General features: G+C 51.0%; 1 protein-coding gene across 6 annotated transcripts in view; it reads left to right on the forward strand.

The window, feature by feature from the left end:
- The window catches only part of COL27A1 (collagen type XXVII alpha 1 chain), a 197103-nt gene that overhangs the window by 157998 nt on the left and 12430 nt on the right, over positions 1-26675 (forward strand). For all 6 annotated transcript variants that reach the window (XM_083807795.1, XM_083807798.1, XM_083807794.1 and 3 more), the window contains 11 exons: positions 1751-1804; positions 2281-2334; positions 3766-3873; positions 16877-16930; positions 17053-17160; positions 18509-18562; positions 18867-18920; positions 23674-23730; positions 23892-23945; positions 24911-24964; positions 26349-26402. In XM_083807795.1, coding sequence (XP_083663921.1) covers positions 1751-1804; positions 2281-2334; positions 3766-3873; positions 16877-16930; positions 17053-17160; positions 18509-18562; positions 18867-18920; positions 23674-23730; positions 23892-23945; positions 24911-24964; positions 26349-26402 — 705 coding nt within the window. The remainder of the gene's footprint in view (positions 1-1750; positions 1805-2280; positions 2335-3765; positions 3874-16876; positions 16931-17052; positions 17161-18508; positions 18563-18866; positions 18921-23673; positions 23731-23891; positions 23946-24910; positions 24965-26348; positions 26403-26675) is intronic.

A 26675-nucleotide genomic window follows, 5' to 3' on the forward strand; every position in this document is an offset into this window, starting at 1 on the left:
TACCAATTCGTGAGCCCCATCACAGCAGGGGAAGCTGTCAGTGCCAGGGACAAGCTCCGTCCCAGGGATCTTCTGCCTTGAGCTGAGGAAGGGCCCTGGCAATAAATTTCAGCTCTTTCACTGGTCTAAAATCTGAGCAGAGAAGGGAGTCCTTGAGACCCAGAGATCCAAGCAGCTTCTGATGTGAAACAAGAAGAGTCTTAGGAAGGTCTCAGGCGTAAAAAATACCCTCAGACTAGGTCCTGCTGCAGTTTCCAAGCCTCAGCTATGTGGGGACTGAGCTCCTCTAAGGGTTATGGGGGAGGGAGCCCTGCTCCAGGGCCATGAATGCACCTTCTTGTCCACATGGAAAGGCCTATAAAAACCATCTCTTTGTTTGAACAAAATCCCTGTGCAGAGCAGCTCAGAGGGGTTTTTATTTTACTTTGTCCCCCTCTCGGCTTGGTTTGAAGGTTTGCTCCTGTGTGGAGGGCTTGTGAACAGTCTCTGTGTGGGGATTAAATGCAATTTCCTCTTTGCTGTTCTTCGCTCCCCACCCCCAGCCCCATCCTATGCCATGTTTTCCTTGGCAAATCTTCTGACACTTCACTGGAGCTACCGTGTCTGTGGCGTCCTGACACTGCACGGCTCTCTCAGCTCCCGTGCTCCTGGCTGCCCCTGCACTGCCAGCCCTGGAACAGGACACGGTGATTTGCACAAGCACCCCCCTGCCCCCTGACAGGGCAACTTCTTCCCCTTCTGCCCTTGTCACTGCATTTCCTGAGCTCTCTTCCTTGCAAAGCAGTTATCTTGGATGGCACACATGGGAGGCAGCTGCCCCATGTCCCTTGTACCCTCAGTGAAATCACAGCCTTGCGGCCTGTCACCGAGATCCATCTGCCAGCTCCAGACACCTTCAGGTCACTCATTCAGGGCCCATCGAAGATTGTGGTTCTTCTCCGCCCTCTGCAGTCATGCTGGGGCTCGGAGAGCAGTTGGCTGTCTCCTCCGCGAGTCTGGGATGAGATAAGGATAATTTAATTAAAGGGAAAAGGAAGAGGGGAAAAAAACAACTAGCAAAGGCTGTGTGGAAGCACAGAGAGAGGAAAAACAATTTATTCTCTACTTCCCATCAAGGAGTGATGTTCAGCCATGTCCCAGGAAGCAGGGCCTCAGTACACGTCGCGGTTGTTTGGGAGGACAGACATTTTCATAACAAGAGACAAGAGCCCCCCTCCCCTTCCTCTTTCCCACCCTTTATTGCTGAGTGTGACACCACACGGTATGGGATATCCCAAAATGCGATATGGTTGGTTTATGCCAGCTGCCCTGGTGATGTCCCCTTCCCATCTCTCACCCACCCTCAGCCTGCTGGCGCTGGGGGGGTTGAAGGTTGAAGTCCTGGTGCTGTGCCAGTATTGCTCAGCCGGAGACACAGCACTGGTGTGATACCAATGCTGTTCTGGCTGCGGGTGCAGAGCACAGCACTGTGTGGCTGCTGCAGGGAATGTTACCCCCATCCCAGCACAGGGCCATGCCAAGGGAAGGCCTCTGGCCCTGCAGCTGCCCCACTCCTCCATGCCCTGTCCTGGTGGGTGTCGCTGTTACAGCCCCCTGCGGGGTGCAGGAGGTGCTGGTGATGCCAGCCTTGCAAGCTGCAGTGAGGGTGTTTGTGTGAGCACAGGGAAGAAAAAGCCAAACTGAGCAGCACAACGGGAAGCATTCCCTAATTATTAACAGCGTCTCCATGTCTGTGGTGCCTTCTTTCTAGGGTGATCCTGGCCAGCTGGGAGCTCCTGGAGAGCAAGGCCTCATCGGTCAAAGGGTGAGTACAGACACCTTCTGCTCAGGCTCCCCTGTTACACCAGATCCCACAGGCAGCAGGCAGGGCAGCACTGGCTGCTCCGTGCCGCATGGGAGGGAGCAGGGACGGGATGAGTTCATGGACTGAAGCTGGCCATGGCTCTTGTCCCTTTTCCAGACCAAGGTCAGCTGTTGGAGCAGGATGGAAAAGCCCGAGGTGAAATGAAGGCAGACTGAGTGCCCTTTCCAGCACAGGGAAAGAGCTCTTCTCCACAGCTGGGTCTATGGAGGAAAAGCTCAGAACAGAGCAAGAGGCCGGGCTGCTGCTCTTGCTCCAGGAAGAGCTCGTTCAGCGTTAGGGCATGGGATGGGACACGTCGGAAGTGCTGGCCTGGGCTCCTCTCACTGCAGCCTGACCTGCTGCTATGAATCATCTGCTGAAGGCATGGGGGGAAAAACGTGTGGCACAGCTTTATGGTGCTTGCTTCTGTCTTGCAGGGAGAACCAGGGCTGGAAGGGGACAGCGGACCACCCGGGCCGGATGGAATCAAGGTAAGATGTGTGATACAAAGGGTCTGCAGCAGGCAGGGCATTCTGGTGCAGTGTGCCCTCGTCTCTTATCCCCTCACTTCTTTGATGGGTTAATTTGTTTAGAAATAAGAAGTGAAGATTTTTTTTTCTGCAGACACACATAATGGACTCCTCGTGTTTCACTCCTCTACCCACATTTTTGGCATATGATCAGATCTCCAAAAAGGTCAACTCCTTCAAGATCTAGTTTCCAACAATTTGTCTGTTTTATTTGAGTTTTTACAGATTGAATTTCCAGCTAATCAGGAATTCCTGGGCCTGGCAGGGGAAATCAAGAATTGTCCATCATTATCCCCTGCACCAGAACATTGTTTGCAAGTAAAGAAATCAGATCCCCTTCCTCTTGGCAAAGTCCCAGGTGCTTGCTCAGGGCTTGCATCGCTCTCTTTATCTGACTGCTGTGAGCTTGCTACCTTGCCTTTGGAACAGGACTCCGATTTCTGTCCCTGCACAGCCGGCCTTTCCAAACAGGCCAACAGTTTTGTTCCATGGAAAGAAAAAGCAGCCGGTCCCACAACAATGCACTTTATTGCTTCGTTCTGGTTAAGCTATTTGCCATGTGTCTCTAGTTCTGCTTATCTCTGAGTGCTGGACCAAAAGATTCCCCCTTAAAGACAGTCAAGTCGTCTGTATTCTCTTGCCACCCCAGCTGTTCCCGCGAGCTCTTGAACCAGGCGAGGTTTCCTCAAACTGAACGTGTCTCTGGGCAGCAGAAGAGCCGCTGCTCGCTGCTGTACCCAGAAGAGATGTGGCTCTGCTCTAGCACAGCAGAGACCGAGTCCGTCGAGGCTGGTTGGTGCACCAGCATGGTGCCACTCGGTACAGAATTGGCCCTTTTGATGATCTCCATGAAACATGCCATCAGCTGTAAGAGCAGACATGACATGATACCTACTGCTCCAACCACAAGTCCTTTGCAGGGCAAGACAACGCAGTTCCGTAGTGTTCAGTCAAGCCCTGGGCTGCTTCCCGCTGGCAGAAAGAGCCAGGTGGCCGCTCCAGACAAACCTGTCCTATTTAAAATCTTCCGGCATCCTGAGCTCAGGGCTTCTGGGTGAGGCGAGGGAGTCTCTCAGATGTTGTCCGCTGTCTCATTCACGTGGGAGGTTCAGGCCTCATCGCAGGAGAAGCAGAGTTCACATTACCCTGTGTAATGGGGGAGTTCCTTCTCCTCCAGCCAAGAAACTTAAAAAAAAAAAAATGGTTTTGATTATTTTTTTAAATGTCAAGTGTATTATGACTCATCCTCATTCATCCTTTTGCTTGCAGGCTCTCTTCCTCCCAGACTCCTGAAATATTAATTATGTGGTGGTTTTTTTTCCTTGCGAGAGGCATGTACGGTGACCCATGTGTGGTGTGGGTATGAAAACTCCCACCTTCTCTCTTCCACAGGGGGACAAAGGAGAGCAAGGCCTGGAAGGAGAGAAAGGAGAAAAAGGCACTGAAGGACTGAAGGGAAAAGAAGGGCCTCCTGGATATCCCGGCATCACAGGTGTCCGAGTGAGTCTGAGAAAGCATCCTGCTCACCTCCGCCAGGCGGTCCGTGGGTTTCCTGGAGCAGCCAGGGCTCTCCTTCCAGCTGCACGGGCCGTCTCTGTGCATCATGGACAGCCAGGTGCACGTCTTGGCCCAGCACAGCTCCTGCCCCCTCTCCAGAGGGTCATCTGTGTGCTGGTTTCCAAATTTTGGTGGTTGCATCTTGCCCCAGAAGGATCGTGACGAGTGCTGTGTGCTCTTGTCTAAATCCCCTACGTGCAAGATGACTTTCTCCTTCCTCGTGGCTGAAGTGTGAGCCCAGATGTGCAGTACGGGCATCTTTTGCAGCAAGGGGACAAAAGGAAGTTCAGTGTTTTGTCTGGGAGGCTGAATTCCATTTAAATCTTAGCAAGAAAGAAATATGCATTTTTTTTTATTTTTTTTTATTTCAAGGACAGCAAATACTGTGGACGTTAGTCCTGCTGTAACAGGACTTGCCATGTTGCAGCAAAACACGTGGGGGCAGACTGAGTGGGAGATGCAGGCACTGAACCAGGACACTGCTTAGGGCAGGAAGTCATCCAAGACATGGCTTGTTGCAAGGGTTGGCGTAAAGTATATATTTTTTTTTTTTATAAAAAAAAAAAGCTGCATCCAGGAGGAGGGTTGGTCTTTGAGATGTGGATCACTTCTTTGGTCTGCTGCAGGCTTTGCGTAGGCTTTGGGACAGCTTGTGCAGCCTGGGCTTGCCTCTCTGCTGCATCTGCCCTGGCTGTCCCAGCTGGCCTCGGCCTGCAGTTTGGGGATGGCCGGGCTTTGCTCCCTATCATTTATTTTCAGTGATTACTTGCTTACTTCTGGTTTTCCCTTCCAAGGTTTCTCATTGGTAATATAGGTAAGAAATAAGAGAAATTAATAGGAAATGATTTCTGAATCCTCAGGGAATATCCTAGGCTTGTGTGGTTCACTTACAGGTCTGATCTCAATGCCGTAGAAAACAAAACCATAATTTTGTCTCTGAGATGAGAGCTGCAGGGCTGGGGGAATAGGGCAGGATCCAGCCTGGGCTCGTTCAGTGGTGCAGGATGGCACTGCCCAGTGCCAACGGGCTGCTCTGCAAGTGAAGCCAGACCCCTCTGCTTGAAAAGGGGAGTTATCAGCCTGATGACATGATTTATATATTCTAATTATTGTGGTGGATCACAGCTGTCGGAAGCGTGGACTCAGGCTCATCCTGTGGGGCGATAGCCTAGACAGGTCGGATGCAGCCAGTGCTGCTGGAGGTGCCAGGCTCGCCTGGGGCACGAGTCTTGCTGCCCCTGCAGCCAGAAAACAGGCCAGCTCCCACCCCGTGCATGCCAGGAGGCGTGCAGGGACCCCGAGTCTGAGCGAGGTTGGTGGCAGCTCCTGGAGTGCCTCCTGGGACAGGGGGAGGCTGCAGGGCAGGCAGGTGCCCTGGAGCACGGGGTGGATGCTCGATGCTGGAGTACGTTGTTTCTCCCTTTGGTGATGTTGTGGCTGCTAAAAGGCGGCCAGGGAGAACAGTGGGGATGGAAGCAGCAAAGGGGCTGGATGTGTGTTGTTTTTGGGCTGAGATGGTGATTTGAGCACTGGCTTGACTGGAAAGTGGAAACATTTGGCTTAATATGGCAGTGCCGCACCATAAATGTGCAGAACAAGGCTGTAGTCCTGCCCCAAATAAGGCTGCTGCCCCCTGTGCCCGCAGGGAGCCCTTTGCAGGGTTGGTGCCATCCCGTGGTCCCCAACGTCCCTGGTGCCTCTCAGCACATGGCCCTCCACGTGCTGCACTTCTGGCTGCTTCACGTGTTTACACTGCGCGCTTCTGAGAACCAATAAAAATACTGAAATCATGCAAAGGCCATATTAAGTTATAGGGCATAAAATATAGGTTCTCGCAGACTCCATCCCTGCTCTTTGCCAGCATGTCCCTGGGAACATGATGCCGTTTTCTATTTTATTTTAAAAAAATAGTCAATAGAGCCAAAATTCCGGCTCATAATCACTCCCCCCCGATTTTTTTTCTTTTTTTTTTACAGCAGAGTGCTATATTTCCATCTACTATTTTAACGTTTCTTTGTATATCCCCTATGTCGAAACTCAAGCAGACTTTCAGGGACCCACACAGGCTCCAGCCAGCGCTGCCTCCTGCCAAGCGCCTGGCCATTACCTAATGCATGGGCTGGTGTTCCTGCGCTCACCGAGCTAATTCAGAGATGGAAGCCCTCTGACAGAAGTACAAATAATTTTTCTCCTCCCATTTTTTCTTGGAGTTTTTTTATTCTAGCTTCCCATGGAGAAAATGTACAAATGTTAGTGGGATCTTCCTTAGGTTTCTGCCAAGGTATGAAATTCATGGACCAGAGATGCAAACCACGAGCGATAACCACAACTTCTCCTTTTCAAGCAAGGATTGGAAGCTGCAATATGAAGTCAAACCATCCTCTGTGAGACGAGCCACACAGGCACAGCCCGCTGCAGAAGTGAGCCACGGACAGGGGGTTTTAAGGCTGCTGGAGAAAGATAGGAAAAAGTCACATCAGGAGAAGATCTTGAAGGTATTCACACAAGGGCAAACGCCAAGGTTGCACCGTGACCAGATCCTGTCCAGGATTTGTGGGGAACTGCCCGGTAGCATGGAAATCGCCTGCGGAAGGTGCGGAGGCACCCGCTCCGTGGGGACGAGGCACATGTGCCTTGGGCTTGGGTGTGCTGCAGATGCGGTGTGTTTACACATTGCGCACGTTGCATCTGGTTTTGTTTAATACAGCCAACGTGATAGCAATGCTGTGTCCAATGCTCACTTTAGTTGGTGTTATGGAGCACTTTGTCTTTAGCTCATCCATCTGCAGCAGGTCTCTGCTGGGGCAGTACCCAGGGGTCTCCATCTGTGCTTTGCTGCGGTCTCGCTTGGCTCCCCTGCCTTTTCCCTGGGCTAGAGGCGGTGATTTGTGCTCCCGTGATGCTGAGATATCCTACTCGTCTGCAGAAGTGACAGGGGAGATGTCAACGTCTCTGTGCTGTTAATGGAAGAGACGCACAAGGATCTGGCCGTTCCCTGTGCCAACAAACCGACCTGCATCGGGGAGCGTGTTGCTTATCTTCTGCTTCTGGAAGAGGTTCGGGTTAGCTCAAGGAAGCTGATGCCTGTCCACGGTCATGGTCAGAGAGATGAGCTTCTGCAGCACCTCGGCTTGGCTCTGTGTTGCTCTCTGCTCCGGTGCTGGAGGGGACCCACGCAGCTGTGACCTCCAGGAACAGCACCAGCCTCCGCGAACACCCTTTTCACCACAGATCCCCGCAGCCACACCGCCTCCTGGAGAATTTTCCCTAACACCAAAGAGATGTTTAGTCTTGTTCTTAGTCTTGCTTATGTCTAAAGGAAAAGGACACTTCAGTATTGTATCCCCTTGACAGATGTAGGAAATGAGGCAGACGAGTGCTCTAAAACGATCTCGCTTTACTGCTGGTACATTCTCAGTCTGCGCTGCACACATGGCCAAGGGAAATGCCTGATGCTGGCAGCTCCCCTGTAGCCCCAGAGCAGGTCGAGCTTGGCTGGGCTTGTACAAACTCACGCACCACTTGGCGATGGACCAGCAGAAGGGATGGAAGGGGAGAGCAATTTCTTTGGCCCGTGAAGTCCTGCGGCTCCCTGGGAGGGACAAGGGGACATCCTGGGGCACCACCACAGGTGCTAGCGCTGGCGGAGGCAGCAGGGACCTGCTCTGCCCTGCTGGGGCACGCCAAGGAGAGGCTTTCACCTGGCAGCTGGTCCCCACAGCAGGGCAAGGTCTGGTTTCACTGAGCAAGGCTGTTTTCCAGAAAGCCATCATGATGCTGATACAGCATTACCAACTGAGCACACCCGCGCTTCCCTGGGTGCTCAGGAAGCGCTTTTCAAAGATTGTTAGCTTTAACTTGGCCCGGCCATCTCCAGCGTTAACATATCTGAAAATCGGTTTCCACTGCAGTTTTAAAGCTCAAACAAAAGCAGCAGGGAGGCCCCAGCCAAGTCTCCAGGGGTAGTTTGTACACATTTCAAAGCCAGTGGATTTCAGCAAACAAACCTGGCAGCCGAGATGGGCCATGAGTCTCACAGCTGCGGTTGGCAGGCTCGAGGCAGCTGGAGCCGTGATGCACAAGTATCCTCTGTCTTTTGGTCACTGCGTCCAAGTTCACACTGCTCCATTCAACTCCGGGTCCTGCTCCTGCCAGTTGTCCCTCTGGTAGCGAGCGAGGAGTCAGAGCATCTGAAACACCAACATACAGCTGAGTGCAGGATCCAGCTGAGGTTTCAGAAATCCATCAGAGATGCGCATCTGTTCTGAGCTGCTGCCCTACCTGTCATCTCCTCCCGGTGGTTTCCTACATCTTCTAACACAAACTCGTTGCTGTCACTCGATCTCGACTCTTCTGGACTTGGCCACTTGAGCTCTGGTTGGCTCATGTGAGCCTCAAGGAGCTGGGAACCTCTTCCCCTTGCAGAGCACCACTTTGGGCATCTCCAGTCAGGGAGAGGCTGGAGGTGCAGGTCCCAGGCTGACAGCGCGGGGAGCAGTTGTCCTCTGGGGAGGAGGGCAGGAGGAGGCCGTACCTCTGGTCTGTGGGCAGAATGGGAGGTGGAACAGCCTTTCAACCCCAGGCGTCCTGCAGCAATGCAAGTGTCATGCAAGCTCACGAAAATAAAAAGCTAATTCATCATAACTGGTAATTGTATGAGGGAACAGTGCCATTGAGCCTGAAATACCTGAACATTTTCAGAGAGTAATGTGTATTTACAGAGGATCCAGCTGCCGGTCAGGCCCGTTCTCCACTACAGAGGATGGAAGGAACCGAAGGTTGAAGTCAGGGGTGTTCAGCCACCCACCTGGGCGCACAGCAGGGTCACGGAGGGTGACCCCTCCTGGCAGTGCTCCCCTCCAGCCGCTGCCCCCCGTCCAGCCCTTCCCGTGGAGGACAACCAGCCCGCAGTGCCGGAGCGCAGGGCCCGGGCCAGTTGGCAGGAGGCAGGCCGTGGCTTTCCAGCTGCTCTCCGTGGCTGCGCGCTGCGGTTTTCGTAACGCGCCGGTTGTCATACAGGGCAGACATCTGATAGCAAGGCTTTTACAGTTCCAGGAAAGCAATTGGAGAGCCTGTAGGTAATGAAATACAACATGCTCTGAAACAAGAAAATCCCTCATTGTTCAGCAAAACTGGGAGCTGAGCTCTTTTCTTTTTCCACTTCCTTTTTAACCTGAAATCCTATCTGCAGTGTCATTCAAGCCATGTCAGGACGTGGAAAGCTTTGAGCCAGATGCTTCAGTGGCAGAAATGGCCATAAACAATGACATCAGACAAGGTCTGGCTGCGTGTGCCGGCCCTGCTGCCTGGTGCAGATGTGCACCACCAGACCCAAAGAGCTCTAGGGGCTTGGTGAGTCCTTTTGCTCCGGTGTGATACGGTCAGAGTCCTTTTGTTTGCTCTCCCAGAGGGCAGAGTGACAGAACTGGCAAGAGTGAAGACCTGAGAAGGTGTTTGGAGGGAATTCAAAGTGTTTTGAAAAGGGCAAAGCCACTCTCCTGAGAACTGAGAGAACTCGTGGCTCTTGGCTCCAGCGCCGTGGTCCCAGCCACGTCTCCCCAGAGTAGCAGCAGCTCCACACGCAGCCTTGGGTGGTGTCCCGAGGACAGCATCCTTCCCATCAACTTACACCCGATGTTCCCGTCCTTTCTCCATCATCCACAAGCCAAAGTCTTGAAGCGGAAGGAAGATGTGCTGGCCGGCAAGGACCTTCTGCTCTGAGCTCGCATTTTCTCTCCAGTAACACCATGCCATGGTCACAGCCACGCTGGGACTGGTTTCTGGGCTCTGTTATAGCAGCATTGGGCAGGAGCTAATTCCCATCCGCCACACTGCTCTATTATAGAGCTGTCCAAACATCACTTACAGCAGCGTTTGTCCCAGAGCGGGTTTTTTGCTCTTTGTTCTTTTCTGTTTCCTGCCCCTGAAAACATAATTCAAAGGTTTTCTGCAACAAAGCGCCTTGCTGCTGCATCCAGCCATTCACTCCGAGCACATGAGCTCAGCGACAGCTGGCAGCGCCGCGGCACAGCCAAGGCACTCGGCTCCCCGAGAGCACTGGGGCTGCCGAGGGACAGTCCCGGAGTCACTTCTGGTTTCAATCTCAGTTGTCCATGCAGGAATCCATGCCTTTTTTTTTCCTCTTTTTTTTTTTTGATTATGTGCTGAGCTGTTGTTTCCTGATGGATGGGCTGGGTGTGGAGCCCTTGCTGCAGGAGCTCCCCGAGGACGTGGGGTTGCCTGCTGGCTGAGCAGCGGGAGGAATGAAGGCAGGGCTCGGTGCACAGGGCTGTGGCACAGCCGGCAGCGTGCTGGTGGTAACGGCGGGCTCCCCGCACCATTCATCTAGGAACCAAGTATTGTTACATAGCCCTGAATAACGCGTTAGTGGTAGTGGCACAAAGCAGTGGTGACTTGCCCAGGGTGATGCAGGAGGTCAGTGGCAGAGGCTGAAGGGGAGCAGGAGTCTCCCAGCACCGTTCCTGTGCCGTGAGCATCGTCTCAGCATGGGCTGTGCTGGCCCACGGGCCAGGCACGTCTCGGATGCTGCCGTGGGATGCTGTGCTTGTCAAGGGGCACGGGCTCTGGGTGCAATGCTGCAGCAGCTGAGTGTCTCTGGGGCTTGGGCATGACCCAGCTCCCAAGGCACAGCCACGGCCTCCACGCAGGAGGAGGGGATGCAGCGGGACGTGCTTCTGCTTGTCCCTTCCAGTCCTCACACCAGCAGCGCCAGTTCCTCTGCTGGAGCGAAGCTTCTGGAGCTGGAGGTGCCTGTGCTTGGCCGTGGCGTATCATTGTTTAACAGCCTTGGAGCCTGTGAGTGTCATTCCTCGTGTGGACAAACATCCAGCAGAGCCATACGCAAGTATTGGCCTTGCACTGAAAATCTAAGGGGAATAGGGTTGCTTGGGAGTGAAGTCAAACGTGCTTGAGCCCTTTGCTTTGGATAGGGCTGGAGCAAGGGTCAGGGTGAGTGGCTGTGCATGGCTGCAGCCCCCAGGTTCTCTGTCCCCTTCTGGAAGCGGTGCTGTGACCCCCTGGGCAGCTCTGCCCTCCGTGCAGTCCTTTTCCTTCATAATCACTGCCCTCTGTGCAGTCCTTTTCCTTCAGTACTCACGGCATCTCCAATGGCCCCAGGTTCAGCTGCTTTTGCCGCAGTCTAAACATCCCATTTTAGGGGAAGATACGTGCTGGATTTTGTTGTTTGGGAGCTTTTATTGCTTTTTTTTACCCTCGTCTGCTATTCTGGTGTCCGTGACTCAGCCCACCCGATGCACCGAATCCCCTGGAGCAGACCGCAGCCCCCTGGGGAGCCGGGCACCCCGCGGTGCTTGGGGACGCGCTGCCTGCAGCCCCGGGGCCGTTGGTCCTCGCCGCGCGCCGGCCAGCGCTGCTCGGTCCCTGCCGCTCGGGAAGGCAGGCCGATCCCAGCTGGTCTTCGTTTAGAGTTAATAGGAGTTGAAATGAGCCAGAATTTGAAATAAATCCCGTTGACTTGGCACGGTTTCTTTCCTGACTCAGACGAAGGAGACGCGCTTTCTGTGCAGTTACTCCAAGATTCCCCTCCTTATTGCGAGAGAGGATTTCGTTCCCCTCCTCTTCCACAACCCCAGGGCATTCGTGTCCTTCAGAAGGAGGATGTTAACCCCTAGTGCTTGTGGGAGAAAAGAAAGACCCGAGCAGTGCTTATTAGTGTAAATAGGAGTTATACTGCCTGAGCGCTCTCTCTATTGCTTTCTTCCCAGTTGGCAGCATCCAAAAGTGGCCAATTCTTTGGAGCATTTTGGTGTCATCTTGTGGGAAAACTTCCCAGCTCCGTGGTGCTGAGGGCTTGCACTTCTCCTGCGTCTCCCACCCATCATCAAGCTACCTTTCGGTAGCATCTTTGTCTCGTGTGCTGCCTTAGAGATGAGGAAATAGGGAAGAAAAGAAAAAAAAGAAAAAAAAGAGAGAAAAAGGGAATTTCCCAGAAACAACAACTCCGTGGCAGTTCAGAGCTATCAGACCAAACCAGAGCAGCTTGGAGCGCACCGCATTGCTCCCCATGCAATTCTCTTTGCTGCCTTACACTATGAAACTGCTTACGCTGCTTAGAATAAATGAGTCAAATAGATGTCCCTATCCACAAAACCAAAGATGCATATTTTAGAGCGACATCGCTTGCAGATAAGGACTTGCTCTAGAGCAGGGAGTTTGGGATACAAGGTTTAGTTTTGGATTCCATGTCTTAAGCTGAGGAACTCAGCTGAGAAGGAAGTCATAGCAATGCTTGCTGTAGTTTTTCCATCTGAGATCTTTTTATAGGGTTTCCCAGCTGGCGTTTTCTTTGAATTCAGGCAGCCAGCTCTACCTGTGCTCACCACTTGGGTTTCCACAGGCAGCCCAAGAGCCCATTGCTTCCCAGTGATCCCAGCGAAACCCTCTGAACCTTACAGTACAATCAGGTCTTTCTTCTCAAGAACAGTTGAGTCTTTCTTCTTTCCCAAACCCATTCAAGAGCTACTGCCGTGTCTCCTCGCCTTCCAAACTACTGCTAGGCAGGGAGATTAGGAAATGTGTTTCTTATAAATCCAAAACATTTATGTCTTCAAATGCCCGGCCCCAATAATCCCACTAATTTCCTGAGTGCTTGTGAGCTGCCCTCTATGGGGGGAGGCTTCTCTCGATCAAAGTTTATTAAGTAGAGGTTCTCATATGGAGACGTTGCTGAGCGGTAGGAAATGATACGGGGCTTTTTCATTTCCCTTTAAATGAGCTGGCTGGCTGGGCCTTGAACAATATGGGCATGGTCATCCTGCGCTTCATGCTTACTACCCTTACTGCTGCTTTAGCTTTTCTGCCCTTTCTGCTTCCAGTGCCTCAAACTAGCACCGTTTTTTCCATCACCGTTGGCACTTTCTTCTCTTTACTCCCTGGCTGCATTCTGGTTCTTCTGTTTCTTCCTGCCTTGCTTTTGGAAGGGGGGAGTGACCTCAGACCTCACTTACCGACACCCAAAACACCCGAAAACATGCTCCATGGCAGTCTTGAGTGGTACTGAACCTGCCTGAGACAGGATTTGGGAAGGTGTCAGAGATTTCAGCTGTTGGTGCTTTGAGAATTTAAAGCTGGGCACCTCCTTTGCTCACGCTGACACTACTGATGTCTGTGCAAGAGGTCTGACTTCACTACCGAGGCCATCAGCAGCTGAAAGCATCTGTTTTCCTTACAAACTTATCGATCTGCGTTGGACAATAAACCATCCACGTCTCTCCCGTAGGGGAATATCTAAAGCTGTACTAAAAAAAATTATAAAATTGGCTCCTTACTGAAGCTGGCAACGAAATTTTAAACAAGCTAGATCTAAGATGAACATTTTTGCTTTCCTGGGATATTTTGGCATACCTGAAGTCATGAAAAAAATGTAAAAACTGCTGCCTTCTGCTGTTCCTGATCACAAATACCATCATCTTCAGAAGATACTGATGTGCTTCTCCAGTGACAAGCGCGGTATATAAAGAGAAATGGCCATTTAAAAATAATCCTGCTCACAGAAGAAGCTTGGAAAGATTTGTTTCTTCAGCAAACCAGTGACCCAAAGCATACAACAAAATGTGTACAAACCCCAAGAATAAACATGTCAAGTATTCAGTGTCTTGGCACACTAACCCAACTGATTTGTATCTAGGAAAAAAAGAACCTGGAATGAATTATTCTTATGTATCATCTTTTCTACATTTCTGCCCCTTGTTGCTCTCTCTGCTAAAGGCAGCAGGAAGCCTGGAAACTTCACAGTGCAACGAAAGAGGTACCAAACGATGCTGGATTGCTGATGGGCTTTGGAGACTCTGCATGAAGTGTCAATCGCACTGAATTTGATTTATCAATTTATTTATTTTTTTCCTGTTTGGGCCCCAGTTTTTCCATCCCTGGATAGATGAGTCAGAAGAACAGGGAGAAAGAAAACCTGAACTTTTTTTGAAGGCTACCAGAGCTGTTTCTGGGCTGGTTACTGCCTGTGTGACGTGCGGCGTGTGGCAGTACGGTGACTTCTTGGAGCTGTACAAACCGCTGCGTGTGTGCCCTGCGAACTTCTGGGACCGCAACAAGCAGCAACCGCATCTGGAGCATCACAAGGAGAGATACTGCGTATCTGGGAACCCCAGACAAATGCAGGGCTGCCTCTAAACTCATCTGGGCAACATTCCTGCGCAGTTGGAGAAAGCACATCCAGGAAAATGAGACATATGGTAGGCTTCCCGCTCACCAGCACAGCTCCGCTGGCCAAAGTCCTAGAAAGCGTGCTGGTGGAGCCCAGAAACATCCCTCGCTGATAGAGCTCGCTCTGCTCGAGGAGGTAGCTGAGGCTGCAAGATCCAAGCCACATCTCGGCTGCCGGCGCTGCCAGCATGGTTTGACCCATTTATTTATACCGGCGATGCTTTTAACCGGCCGACAAGAGCTAGCACAGCAAGGGAGCCTCAAAGGAAGGGCTCTGTGGTTTACCGCGAGTGACTGCTGGTCGCTCAGCTATCGCTGACAGGAGGCAGAGATGCTGCCAAGTTTTGTTCTGCAGCGATGGAGAAGGAGCCGCACCCCGGCTGAAGGGCTCGGGAGAGCCTTCTGAGTGGATGAACATCGCTGCTCTCTGAGGCTGGTGCATCAGGAGGGGAAAAGCCAGCCCAGGAAGATTTCAGAGCCTGTATCTGTATCCCAGCATAGAAAGACGAGCCGAAGGAAGCCAGGGAAAGTGAGACCCCGTTTGAGCATTGCACAGTCTTCTGTGGGTCAATTTAGTTTTGTGCACAGGCCTTGGACTGTCAAAGTGGGGTTTGGGTTTGTTTTTTTTCCCTCCTCTCTTAAATGACTCTGCCCCTATAGCCGCACTGCACGATCGTGGGTACGAGCATGAACTTGGATGCTGGCAGATTTTAGGAGCAATGCAGAAATTTTGTTTCTCGTTAGGGAAGAGTTAAGACCCAAACCCGTCTTCTCAAAAAGCAAAGACATTTTTTGGGTGCAGGACAGAAGCAAGGTTCAGTCATTGCTTCCATGGGAGATGTGTCCAGGTGGGGGGACCAGGCTCTACCTCCCGCTCCTCTGATGTAGCTGTGGGACGTCTGCATTTTTCACAAACCCTGTAACACATCCTCGTCCTGGGAGGCAAGCACAAGTAGCATGGAAGTATTTGTTTCAGGAGATTTTACATCACAGCAGTTCAAGAGCACATCTCAGTGTGCAAAATGACTCTGCTGGAGAAGATTGACAGCTTGGCCATCACCAGGGCCAGGAACAGATTTAGCTTAAAACATCTTTTCTCCAATTTGCAAGAAATATCCGTTGCCCAAACTTCCAAAAGATCTTAGAGCACAGTCCAGGGAGACTGATGGAAAAAATATTATGCAACTAATTGGAAATCCCAGTTGTGTCTTTGTTCATTCAGGTCTTGTTTTGACAGTAAACTTTTGTGAGTGATACCACTGTTCGCTCTCCCAGTTTTCAAGCCACTAGGCATTGCAGTATTGCTGCAGAGCGGGGTCTGTGAGCGTTCCTGTTGCTTTGCTGTGCCTCCAAGGACCGACACGTGGGGAAGCTGAGCGCCCTGGTACCCTGTCCGGGGGCGGGTCGGCTGGGTAGGGGTGGCCACTTCCCAGTCGGATGCTTTTGTTGGCAAAGATTTCTTTGTACTCCTGTCAAAAGTGTACATCACGGGGTGACGCCAGGGCCTTGTCACCCACGATTCATCGCCTGTTGCAGCTGGGCAGCGTCTGTGGGAAACTAATCCCAAAAGTGCTCTCTGGGGAAGTGGCAGCACAAAACAGCCAACAAAAGCCCGAGCAAACTGGAGAGGCAACAGACCAGGACCCGTGAAGTCCTCGCAGAGACTCGTCCTTTGTGAAGCTCTGAGAGCGCTGGCAAGGTGGGCTCTTGAAATGTTTGACTTATTTAAACGGAGCTGTTCCCTCGGGGGCAGTGAAGAGCTGCCACAATTCGTCAGGGCTATAATAAGCCTGAATTGCTCCTTTGTGTTAAGAGCAGGCACTTAGGAGGCCCATGTTTGAGATGAGAGTGAAAACCCTCAGATATGGCTAGCTTTCCAAGTCGCTTTTGTTCACCTGAGACCGATGCTGTCCTGCAACATCAACAGGGGTGCAAACAATACCTCCTAACGGGTCGGCAGGAGCACAGGGGGAGAGATGCTGTGCTGGTGTGTGGATGCTGCTGAAAAGTACGTGGCAGCTGCCAAGAAGTCTGAGTTATTTTCTTCAGTGATACTTCTGCTTGTTTCTGTCAAATCCAAAATATGTTGTCTGCCTTGCAGCCAACGGGGTCAAACGTTGAAAAAATAATTTCCCTGGGCTCCCTAAGGAGAGTGTGCTATACTTAGCTGCTCATCGCCGCTAATTTCAGTCTGTGTGTGTGCGAGGACAGCTGGTGGGCTCTGCTGCACGTGAGACACCCACGGAGGGGCACAGAGCAGGCCAGCGTTTCTGCCTCTTGTTGCTGTGGCTCCCACCTGAAGTGTTGCATGCCTGTGCATTTCTCGGTGCCTGACCAGCACGTTGTGGTTTCTGTGTGCTGTTCCTTGCAGTGATAGTAACACGGGGAGATGGTTTTTGCATTGTGACCTGCGTATGGCAGGTAGATAGAAAATGAAACAAGCATCTGTCTTTTCAATGCGAAGATAAAGAGAATTGCTTCAGCCGTGCTGCTCTGTAGTCCCTGGGCACAGGGATCCGTGTCCACGTGCTGCAGCAGCTGAAGAAGAAACTTGGCCGTGCTCCTGCTGGAGCACCTGGGAATTGTGCCCATGACTGCCTCGCCTCCTTGTTGGCTCCCTTGGGAATAGGATGGGATGGGCGAGGATGCTGTCAGGGTTGTGGGCACCAGGAAAATGAAACGAGGAGCTGGTTGGGATGGGATTTCTTTGCTTTCCCATTCCAACAGCTTTTTAAATCTCTCCTAGGGACCAGAAGGGAAACCAGGAAAACAGGGGGAAAAAGGCAAGCCTGGCCAGAAGGTAAGAACATCTCCCACTGATAACGTCTCCTCCTCTGGATCTCCCTTTTCTTTGCTCATCTTTGATATTTATCTGTAGAAGCTGTTTTGTCCTGCATTAATGTCTGTGCCTTCGTTCTGCAGGGCAGCAAGGGCTACCAGGGGCAGCTCGGCGAGACAGGAGCTCCAGGGAAGGAGGGGCCGAAGGGGAACCAAGGCCCTAAAGGATCCCGAGGTACCCTGGGACCTATGGTGAGAAGAGCTCTGCAGATGGTTGAACACAACACACAGAAACATGACTGTGCTGGGTGCCAGCCCATGCGAAGCACAGAGCCCAACAAGGGCTTCAGAGCAGGGAGAGTGAAATGATGCTAGACGGGTTAAATGGACCAAAAGAGCTTAACAATTGCTCTGAGCAGCAGAGGAGACTCCACAGTGGTAGTGGTGGTGATAGTGCCCATGAGTCCAGCTCACATTGCATCATGGTGCTTCTTTACAAGTCCCTAGACGAGCTGAAGTATTGGGGATTTTTTTCTCGAGAAGGGAGTGAGCTGATAAGCTATTTTTTGCTAAGATCTTTCCCTTTGAGACTGCACACTCATGGTACGAGCCGCTTCCAAGTCAAACTGTGTTGTTAAAAGGAACTCTGCCTTGGACTTCTGCCCTGTTTCTACACCCACTCTTGATATACTTATCTAAAACACTTGCAGCAAGAAGAAATACAGCATGGGAAAGGGTTTGAGTTGGGGCTTGAAGGTGAGGTTTTCAGAGAGAACGACTGTGTGGCAGAGAGGGAAGAAAGTTAATTTGCTATAGGAACGTGAGACAAACACGTGTGGTCAGCAGCAGTAAGTAACCAGTACCTCCTCACGCATCGTAGGCTGGTAAGGAAACTCGTTGCACTTTTACTTGGTAGAACTTAGTGAAAGCAGGAATTATTTATGAACGGGGAAACGCGGTGATGTTTCAGAACAGTAGCAAATGAGTGATGGAGTAAGGGTTCTGCAGACAGTGTTTTCCTGCGTCAAAAATTATGGCCTCCCCATATATCCTCCCTTAGGTTCGTTGGCCAAGTCTCCATGGATTATTTCACAAGGAAGCGAAGCACTGTCCGAGCAGCAGTGTGTTGGACTGAGCACGCCTCTGCAGTCTGTCTTGAGGAAAGGGCTTCCTTCCACACTAAATGGGATTATCTGGAAAGGTTGCTTCTCACTTTAATCTGATGATCTGGTTAAAACCCTTTTGTGCAGATTGATAGAGATGCAATAAACAGCTTTTGCAATGCCCTCATCACAACCCTGAAAACTCCCTTCCCGGCCACAGAACCCACATCGAAAGGTTTCCTCCCTGCAGCTTAGGATTAGGTCATGCGTGAGGAGGGTCTCACTGGTGGACTTCCTAGCACAGAGATAATTTGGGTATAAAGCCAGGGCGTTTCAGACGGCTGCAGCAATGCTCCCCAGCGGCCGGGGGAGTAGGTGGCCATGCTGAAATGCTCCCATGTGGTGCTGAGCTTCGCTTTGTGCAGCCTGGCGTGTCCTGTTCCTGCGGCTGCACCCACGGGCTGCTCTCATGGTGCTTTCTGTGCTTGCCTCTCCAGGGTGCTCCGGGAAGGATGGGTGCTCAGGGGGAGCCTGGCTTGAAGGGTTACCAGGTAAGGATTTTATTTTCATCCTCTGGCTTCCAGCTGTTCTGAACCATAACAGAACTGCCACTCCAGCACGTGGCTATGACTTATTTCTGATCTGAAGTTGAGTTTGGTGTAGTTGTTTTTCTAGTGTCTGTTTGCACCGTGTCAGCTTCTCCAGATCCAGCCTGTTCATCTCTGCCATGACCTGCGTGTGCCTCCACAGCTGGGGTGCGCAGTGCAGGGCTTGTGCGAGCTGTCAGGAAACCAGGCGGGACCTTTGGTGAAACACCTCTCTCCTGTCTCCTCACTTGCTGTCTGCTCTCCGCAGGGACATGCAGGACCACCAGGGCCGATTGGACCACCGGGGCCAAAGGGGGAGAAGGTAAGCTGGCCGTGTAGCCATCCAGTCTGTAATAAACGTGAGCCAGCGCTGCTCTGCTGCTGCAGCATCAGTTACGGCCTCAGCACCAAAGCTCAGCCCCAGGAGGCTTGCACAGCCCAGTCACACAGGCCACGGGGACAATGGTCATATCCTGCAGCAGAAATGCAAGCTGTGTTGTTCTTGAAAGAGGGTCTTGCTCTAACCATCAGCAGCAGGAACAGCGCTAGGTTTGCTGTCTCTCAAAGCTCGTGCACCTCCAGCCCACCCATACTAAAATGATGTTATCAAAGCAGGGCAGAACCGGTCTCCATCACCCTTGTCCCATTTCCCTCCTCGCTGCTGTGGGACGAGGGCTCTGACTCAGCCCAGCTGCAGCAAGGGGGCTCGGCGAGGGGTGCTGGGCTGAGTCAGAGCCCTCTTTCCGCGGCAGAAGCTTTCCCCGTGCATTTTTCCCCTTCTGCTGAGTCAGCGCAGCCGTAACCAGTTCAGGCTGGAGAAGTGACTCATGCCTTAATGGTTTCCTGCCGGCGGGGCTGGCTGCCGTGCTCCCAGGCCAGCCCAGCTGGCGCTGGCCCTGCTCTCGGTGCCGCTGGAGCCCCTCACGTGCCTGCAGTAGCAGCGGCGATGCTCCCTCCCCCGGCACAGGGAGGGAAGTGGTGGTGACTGGGAACGGGCAGCCGTGGGGTCCCAGTGAAGAGGAAGGATGTGCAAACTCCTTTTGCTCGTTTTTGTGTGTGGCTGCAGATGTGCGCCTGCAAGCAGGAGCTTCGTTGCTTGTAAAAGGAGTTCGTGGGACTCAGGGCAGAGATCCCGAGGCCACGTCCGTGCTGGGGCTTTGAGTGCATCCTTTCAGTGTCAGGACACCCTGTTCGTGCTGCTCTCCTCGCTCTGCCTGCAGGCTCCTCACGCTGGTGGCCAGGAGGCGATGGGGCAGGGCAAGCTGTTGTGCTCCACCAGCAAACCTCCCATGTCTCAGAAACGCTGCAGTTCCTGCTGCTCTTTCCGTCCTTTCTTGCCACTGTCACACCCGTGGCACAGCAGCAGCTGGTGGTGCTCCCACTGCTCAGCACCTCCACCGCTGCCTTGCTGCATTTCCACCCTCTACACTCTCCAGTGCTGCCCCATCCTCTGCCCCCACTCTGTCACTTGCTCCTGCAGCCTCCAGCAGCGTGCCCCAGGTGTGCGCTGCTGGGCGGCCGTGCGGAGAGCACCAAGTGTTAGCCAAGCACGACCAGCCCAGGATAATAGTGCAAGAGCTCACAACCAAGCAAGCTGTCAGCTGAAAGCCTGGCCGGAGTTTTCTCACAGTTCCATGCTGAAACTTGTGCATCCTGGCAAAACACTGGGAGCTGCGACTACCAAGAGCAAAATTGCCACTGGCTTTAGAACAGGAGGAGCAACAGATGTGCGGATAGGTATCTCAGCTGAAATTGTTACTGCTGATTTTTTTAATCTCTCCACATTTAAATTTGCCGTCTTGAAAGCCCCCATCACCCCAAATCATTAATCTGAAGTGCTCAGTAAGCTCTCTCCCCTTCACCAGCACTGCTGTGACAGAGCTGCCTGCGCCTCTCTGCTCACCCAGCTGCAAGGAAACTTTGCAGCCTGCAGCTCCTCAGAGATAGCACGGATCTTGTGTTGTCAGAGCACAACAACGCCATGCAATAGCTTAACCACGGATGATAAAATGAACTCTAATTGCAAGTGTCCAAGCTGAAGCCTGGCAAAAACTCCAAAGCATCTCATGCATCTGCTGAGAACAGTCAGGTCTGTTAATGACTGCTGAAAGCCAGGTCCTGCTCGCACCGTCCCTGACAGACAGCAGGTCTGCTGGCACATTGCAGGGAGAGCCCAGCATCGTGTGCTCGATCTCCAGCATCGTTTCCTGCAGCATCCAGGTGCTCCACAAAACCTGCATCTAAGTCTTCCTAGCCATCCTTCCTTCTTATCTCCTAAGAGTTGCCTGGATCTCAGTCTGAGGACAGATTCCTCCCCTCCAGACATCTGTAACCTCGCGCACGCGTGCGCATGCTAAAATGGAAGCCTGAAGCTGGTAACGGAAGCAGAAACGAAAGTGGGACCGTGGCTGTTCTGTGAGCTTTAAGCTATGTGGTAGATGTAGGTTTGCTGAAGAAAGAGGATACATAATGGTGGGGAAGGCCTTCCCTCCTGCAGAGCAGAAGGTGGAGTGGTGAGAGGCATTACTGTGAATCCAGCTCCGCTGTGCCATCCCAGCCAGCTACTCTGCTGCGTTTAATACGTTTACAGCTCCTCAAAGAGGCCTTGCTCAGAGCAGACGCCTGCACTTGGCAGCTGCTTAAAGCAGTCCAGATGGGATCCTTTTAAAAATTACAAACTGGTGTATCTCACTTTGGGACAGGAGCCAACAACAACAAGCCTTCCCTTCTTCTCCATGCATTTTCCATTTGTATCCCAACATGTTTACTTTGCTGCCCTTTACTCTAACTTCTTTTCACTGCAACTTTCCAAAGAATTAGCACAGAGCTTTCATCTCCCTCTCGAGCAGCTGAGGCATCAGGAAGTCCTGGAGGAGCTCAGTCTCGCAGTCCTAGAGCTGACCAATCCTGCAGGATTTTCTCAGAAGACAAAGGACAAAGTGGCGATAAGACTCCTGGGGACACAAAACTTCAGAGAGAAAGTCTGTGAGTCCTGATGCTCTTCAGAGCTCCCCAGAGCTGTAAGCTTTCTTTGTGTTCATCACACCCATCTCAGCTCCCAAATGGCAAGGTGTTCACATCCTGTTTGAGCAGAAGCAGTTGGTGCCAAGACTTCTGCGCGGTAACACGTATACTGGGATTTATTTATTTTTTTCTGAGACTTGAGAAATGGTGGCTTTGTTTCTCTTCTATCCTACACTCCTTTGATAGTGGCTAGAAATTAAATGAGCTGCCAGGTATTCTGCTGCCGACTTCAGTCGGTGAGTTCATTAGCACTGGAAACTTTGTTGGCCGAGCGTGTTAGGCTTTGCTTTTCTTTCCCTCTGTTCTGCCACCCAAATCTCTCCATCCCTATTGCTCAGTACTGCATTCTCAAGCCATACTGGCAGTTCTCCCCGTGTATATATATATATATATATATTTTTTAATTATTTTTTTTACCAAGATACCTCCCTCCAAAAAACAGACATGTAAACACTTTATCACCCAACACCTGATCTCTTATGGCTATGTATAACCATAACCTGGGATTATATCTGAAATCCTGGCAGCACCCATCCAACAAATGAGAGAGAAATGAGCAGCAGAGAAAGAAAATGCCTCTGTCATGAAGCACGTAATGAAGAGAGATGCACCGAGCTCTTTGCTACCTGCTGAGGTTAACTGCAGGAGATTTTCCAAATCTCTGGTCTCGTTCTACCAAGCTGCAAGTGTCGGTCCTGGTGCTCAGCACCATGAGAAGCGGCACAGCCCCGATTCCAAGCCATGTGCCCAGTCCCTCTGGAAGCCAAGCCATCGGCTCCATTGTCTAAGAGCTTTTTCACCGCTGCTTATTTGCTGCTCCAGTTATGTCTGTAGCAGACATCTTATATTAGCAACACACCCCAAAAACCTTCTCCCAGAGAAATTCCCACTGAGAAATTGCACAGGCACCCTTACTACCAGCAGCTCCAACTCAAGCAGAAGATGAGAGTCACAGAGAAAAAGTCAAAGCACACCAGCAAAGGCTGATGCAGCCACTGGGGATTGCAGAAGTCTGTGGAAGACGCGTGGCTGCATAGCCATGTGGATTTGGTTGTTCAAGGCATTTGGATGTTCATTTTGGATGCTGACGCATACCAAACAGTCCAAACACAGCAGCTCCACAGTGCCAGAATCCCCCAGACCTCCTCGCTCCAGTAGCTGCAACATCAAAGGAGCTGTGAGATGCATCCACGCTAAGGAGCCTGAGTGCCAGAGACTGGCTGATATGAAGTAGCCAAAAACCAAAGGAGCTTAAATTTAGCCATCTTCTATGGGGAGCAAAGAAACAGCCATGTCTGAGCAAGACTCCAGAGAAAATAGGACACCATGACCTCAAGTGACTTACACAACTGAATTTAAAAAAAAAAAAAAACAGTTTCTGTTTTGAGAGTCTTGAGGGATCTCTCTGTGGATGTTTTAGAGAGACCTCAGTTATAAATAATCCGGGTGATGTTATCTGCCAGCCAAACCGTGAGCTCTGAGCTCCTGCTGGAGAGCATCCCACCGATGAGCGGAGCTGCTCACACAGCGAGCATAAGGGACCGACCCTCTCACCTGGTTCAGTGTCAGAGAAGCCCACGGTGGTGGCACACAACCAGGGAGCCCGCCCAGACCACCCCTGCTCCCTTGACAGCCCAGGCTGCTCTCAGTGAGGGTGGGGAAGTGCTTGATTAAAGAGTTTGGTTTGACTGTTGGCAATAAAATTCAGAGGCAGAATACTGTTTCTCATATTGTCCTAATTACATGCTTCTTGCTTAGTTTTAGGAATTGTTGAATATAACTCTTTGCACCTGGTTCCTTAGCGAGGATGGTAAGACCAGGCAGAAACAACCACCAAAGAAATCAGGGAAGTGATGTGAACAGTCAGGGTACCACAGGATGTGAAACAAACAAACAAAACAAAACAAATTTAGACATTCTTTGGATGAACAATCAGTAAAATCAACACAGACTTTGACTTACATGCCCATGAGAAGACTGGATCAGGTCCGTACAGAAACATCTGCTATATCTGCTGTAATCTATATTAATACGACTATTTTTATTCACAGGGAGAACAAGGTGATGACGGGAAGGTGGAAGGCCCGCAGGGACCACCCGGAGACAGAGTAAGATGTTAAATCCCATCTCTAATCAGTCCTGGCCTGCTTTTTGCCAGGGGACTAGTTGGGTTGCTTCCTTACTTGTAGAACGTGCATAAAGCCATCGAGATTCTGTGGATAATGGGATTGCTAACGTCTAACTTAAACCTTTTGTTGTGTTGTTGTAGGGCCCCGTTGGTGACAGAGGAGATCGAGGGGAACCTGGAGACCCTGGTTATCCTGTGAGTCTTATTTCCAGTAAACGATTGTCTTATTCCCAGTAAGTGATTCAGAAATTATAGTCCTGGGGAAGTTCCCCCAATCTGTATCAGCCCCCCGAAGGTCTACCCTTTGCCCAGTAGTCACAATTCATAACCCGCTGTTGTCCCTTGTCAACTGCTGCACATGGCTGTGTTTCAAACAAGGAAGAGAAATTCAGATGTCTTTTCCTAAAGCGATAAAAATTTTGCTGAAGTCAAACGTAGCTCCTGCAGCTCAGCATCTAACAATGCCGTGCACATCCTGGAGCACACTAGACTGGAAGAAGGAGCAGGAATTTCTCATTAGGATTATTTGTGGTTATCAAGGAAATGCCCTGGGGAAGATGTGTACGAGGTAGGTCATTGTCAAAGTCAGACAAAGTTGAAGGCTCATGTGCCAATGGCTGTAACTGTTTCATGGGAAGACTTCTGTTAACTTGGGTGTGTGGAAGCTTCCAAAATCTTAACAGGATTACTCTCAAAAGCAAGACCAGAGTTACGAAAGATTCACACTTTGTGGGGCATCTCCAGCTAATTGCTGTTGGTCTGAAAGGCTCTGCTGTCTCACCTCCAAAAGCAGCTGATCAGAGCAACCCATTGCAGGAATGTGCAGAAGAGTTTAAATTCACCAGAGTAGCAGTGTTGCTGCTGTATTTTGTAGGACAGCAATCTCTAACTGTTAACTTAAATGACTGCTGTGTGTATTTAGGGGCACATTAGAAAGCCTTCCCTCCTGCTTAGTGACTGGCAGTTCCTCTTAGCTACTTCTTTCCAATGCATATCCGTGGTGGCATGTAGACTACAGCTTCAACATTGGTGCATTAGCAGAATGCAGATACGTTCATTGTATCCTGCCCTATGCTGCATGTTACATCTGTGTTTGTTCCCCATTGCCACAGAAATTCCCAAGAACAAACAAATGTTCCTTCTCTTGTTTTTTATTTAAGGGTCAAGAAGGGCTTGATGGAGAAAGAGGAAAACCTGGACAGCAAGGCTTACCTGTAAGAGATGCTGCTTTACTGTAAGCTACCCAATGTCACATGCATATGAAAAAGAGACAGAGGAAGGTAGGAAGGGCTGCAGCAGGGATGTATGGTGAGCTGTAAGGTGTGCGTTTCCATGAGCCAGGCCTGTGAAATGGGCATTTGGAGTCACATGTTGGGACCAATAAATAGGTGACAGAACAGGGGGCACTTGCAAAAGCGTGCCCCTAGGACTGCCTTTTGTGAAGAACCCAAGAAGGACTAGAAAGCTTAGGAGATGGGCAGCGCAAGATGGGTGACACTGGAAGGGTCCACTTGGAAATCGTGCTTCTGGGAAGAGCTGGTCCAGTGTGGGGCAGGACCATCTTATTCTGCCTGGCTAGTGTTTCCTTCCAGGCCAGTGCATTATGAAAGGCTAAATTAAATCCAAATTTAAGGAAAGGATTCTTTATTCCTGTATCTATATACGGCAGCATCTAATTTGTGTATGTGAGCATACATACTATATCTGCATACTATTGCAGCCATGAGCTCAGTAGCACATTAAATGGAGTTTGTACTGGGAAATAAAGTCGAATTGGTTCCCAATCTTTGTAGGGCTGCTGGGAAGAACAACAAATTCCAGTTTGGGCTAAAATCTTAGTGCTCTGTCATGTGCTCTGTCTGGAAATGGGTAGAGCTGCTGCATTCCTCAGTGGAGTAAATTTATTCTGAGGGGTGGTTTCCCCGCAGATGTCAGTGTTTCAAATGGAAGCGGGAGCTTTGGCTTGTCTTTAGGGAAGGGCATGAGAAATGTGGCTCAGAAACAAGCTGAAGAGAGCTCTGCAGGTGGGTCCTCCAGAAACTGCCCAACACAAATACACAAAAATCTGGATGTCCAGAAGAAAGGATGGAGACGTGTGGTGGGGAATTGAACAGGAAGAGTTTCGCGTTTTCATAGGTAGCTGTCTAAGATGTGACATCCAGGCAAAACCAAGGAAAGGGCTGCAGCACGCAAAAGGGAGGTGGTACCAACACTCAAGATGCGTTTGCTGTGTGAACCACTCGTTCTGCACGTAGCTTGTGTGGTGCCTTTCTCAAACCAGGCTCCCTCCTGCTCACTTGTGGGTACAGTTTTCCAGGCGCAATCTGGAATTTAGTGAATGATTCCCCCAAATACGAGCACCACCCAAGTGAGGGGGTAACGTCGCTTCTTCTCCAGTTGATACCCTGTTAAATGCTCTCTGGAGACAGTTTCTTGTTTCTTTTTTCCCCAGGAGGCTTGTCTGAGCACAGGCTGTTCCCGTGAATTATTTCCATACGGTCAGCGTTGTTAGGGCACAAAAAATGCTGTTCTTTGTATTCGTGCAAGATATTGCCAGAAGAGAATTTCAAGCAGATTTTTCTTGCTTATGTTTTGTAGGGGGATCCTGGACCACCAGGCCAGCCAGGAGCAAAGGGATCCAAAGGTGATGTGGTAGGTTTCAGCAGGGTGGATTCATAGTGTCCCAAATTTGAAGAAAATGTCTAATTAAGAGGACTGTCACGTGTTTTCCAACATGTTTGATTTGTCTATGGTCTGCACCTTGAAAGACTGTGGAAAACCTAGTGGGAGGGCTGTAAACACACATTTTAATGTCCAAACCCAACAGTTAGTTGACTTTTTGAAAATGGAGAAGCTTAAGACAGAGCAGCTCCAGCACGACAGGTGAATCTTGGGCAGGTCTTTAGTCATTGCCATGGGTTGTGC

The sequence above is a fragment of the Anser anser genome, assembly GCF_964211835.1.
Source record: "Anser anser genome assembly, chromosome: 21".
Taxonomy (NCBI): domain Eukaryota; kingdom Metazoa; phylum Chordata; class Aves; order Anseriformes; family Anatidae; genus Anser; species Anser anser.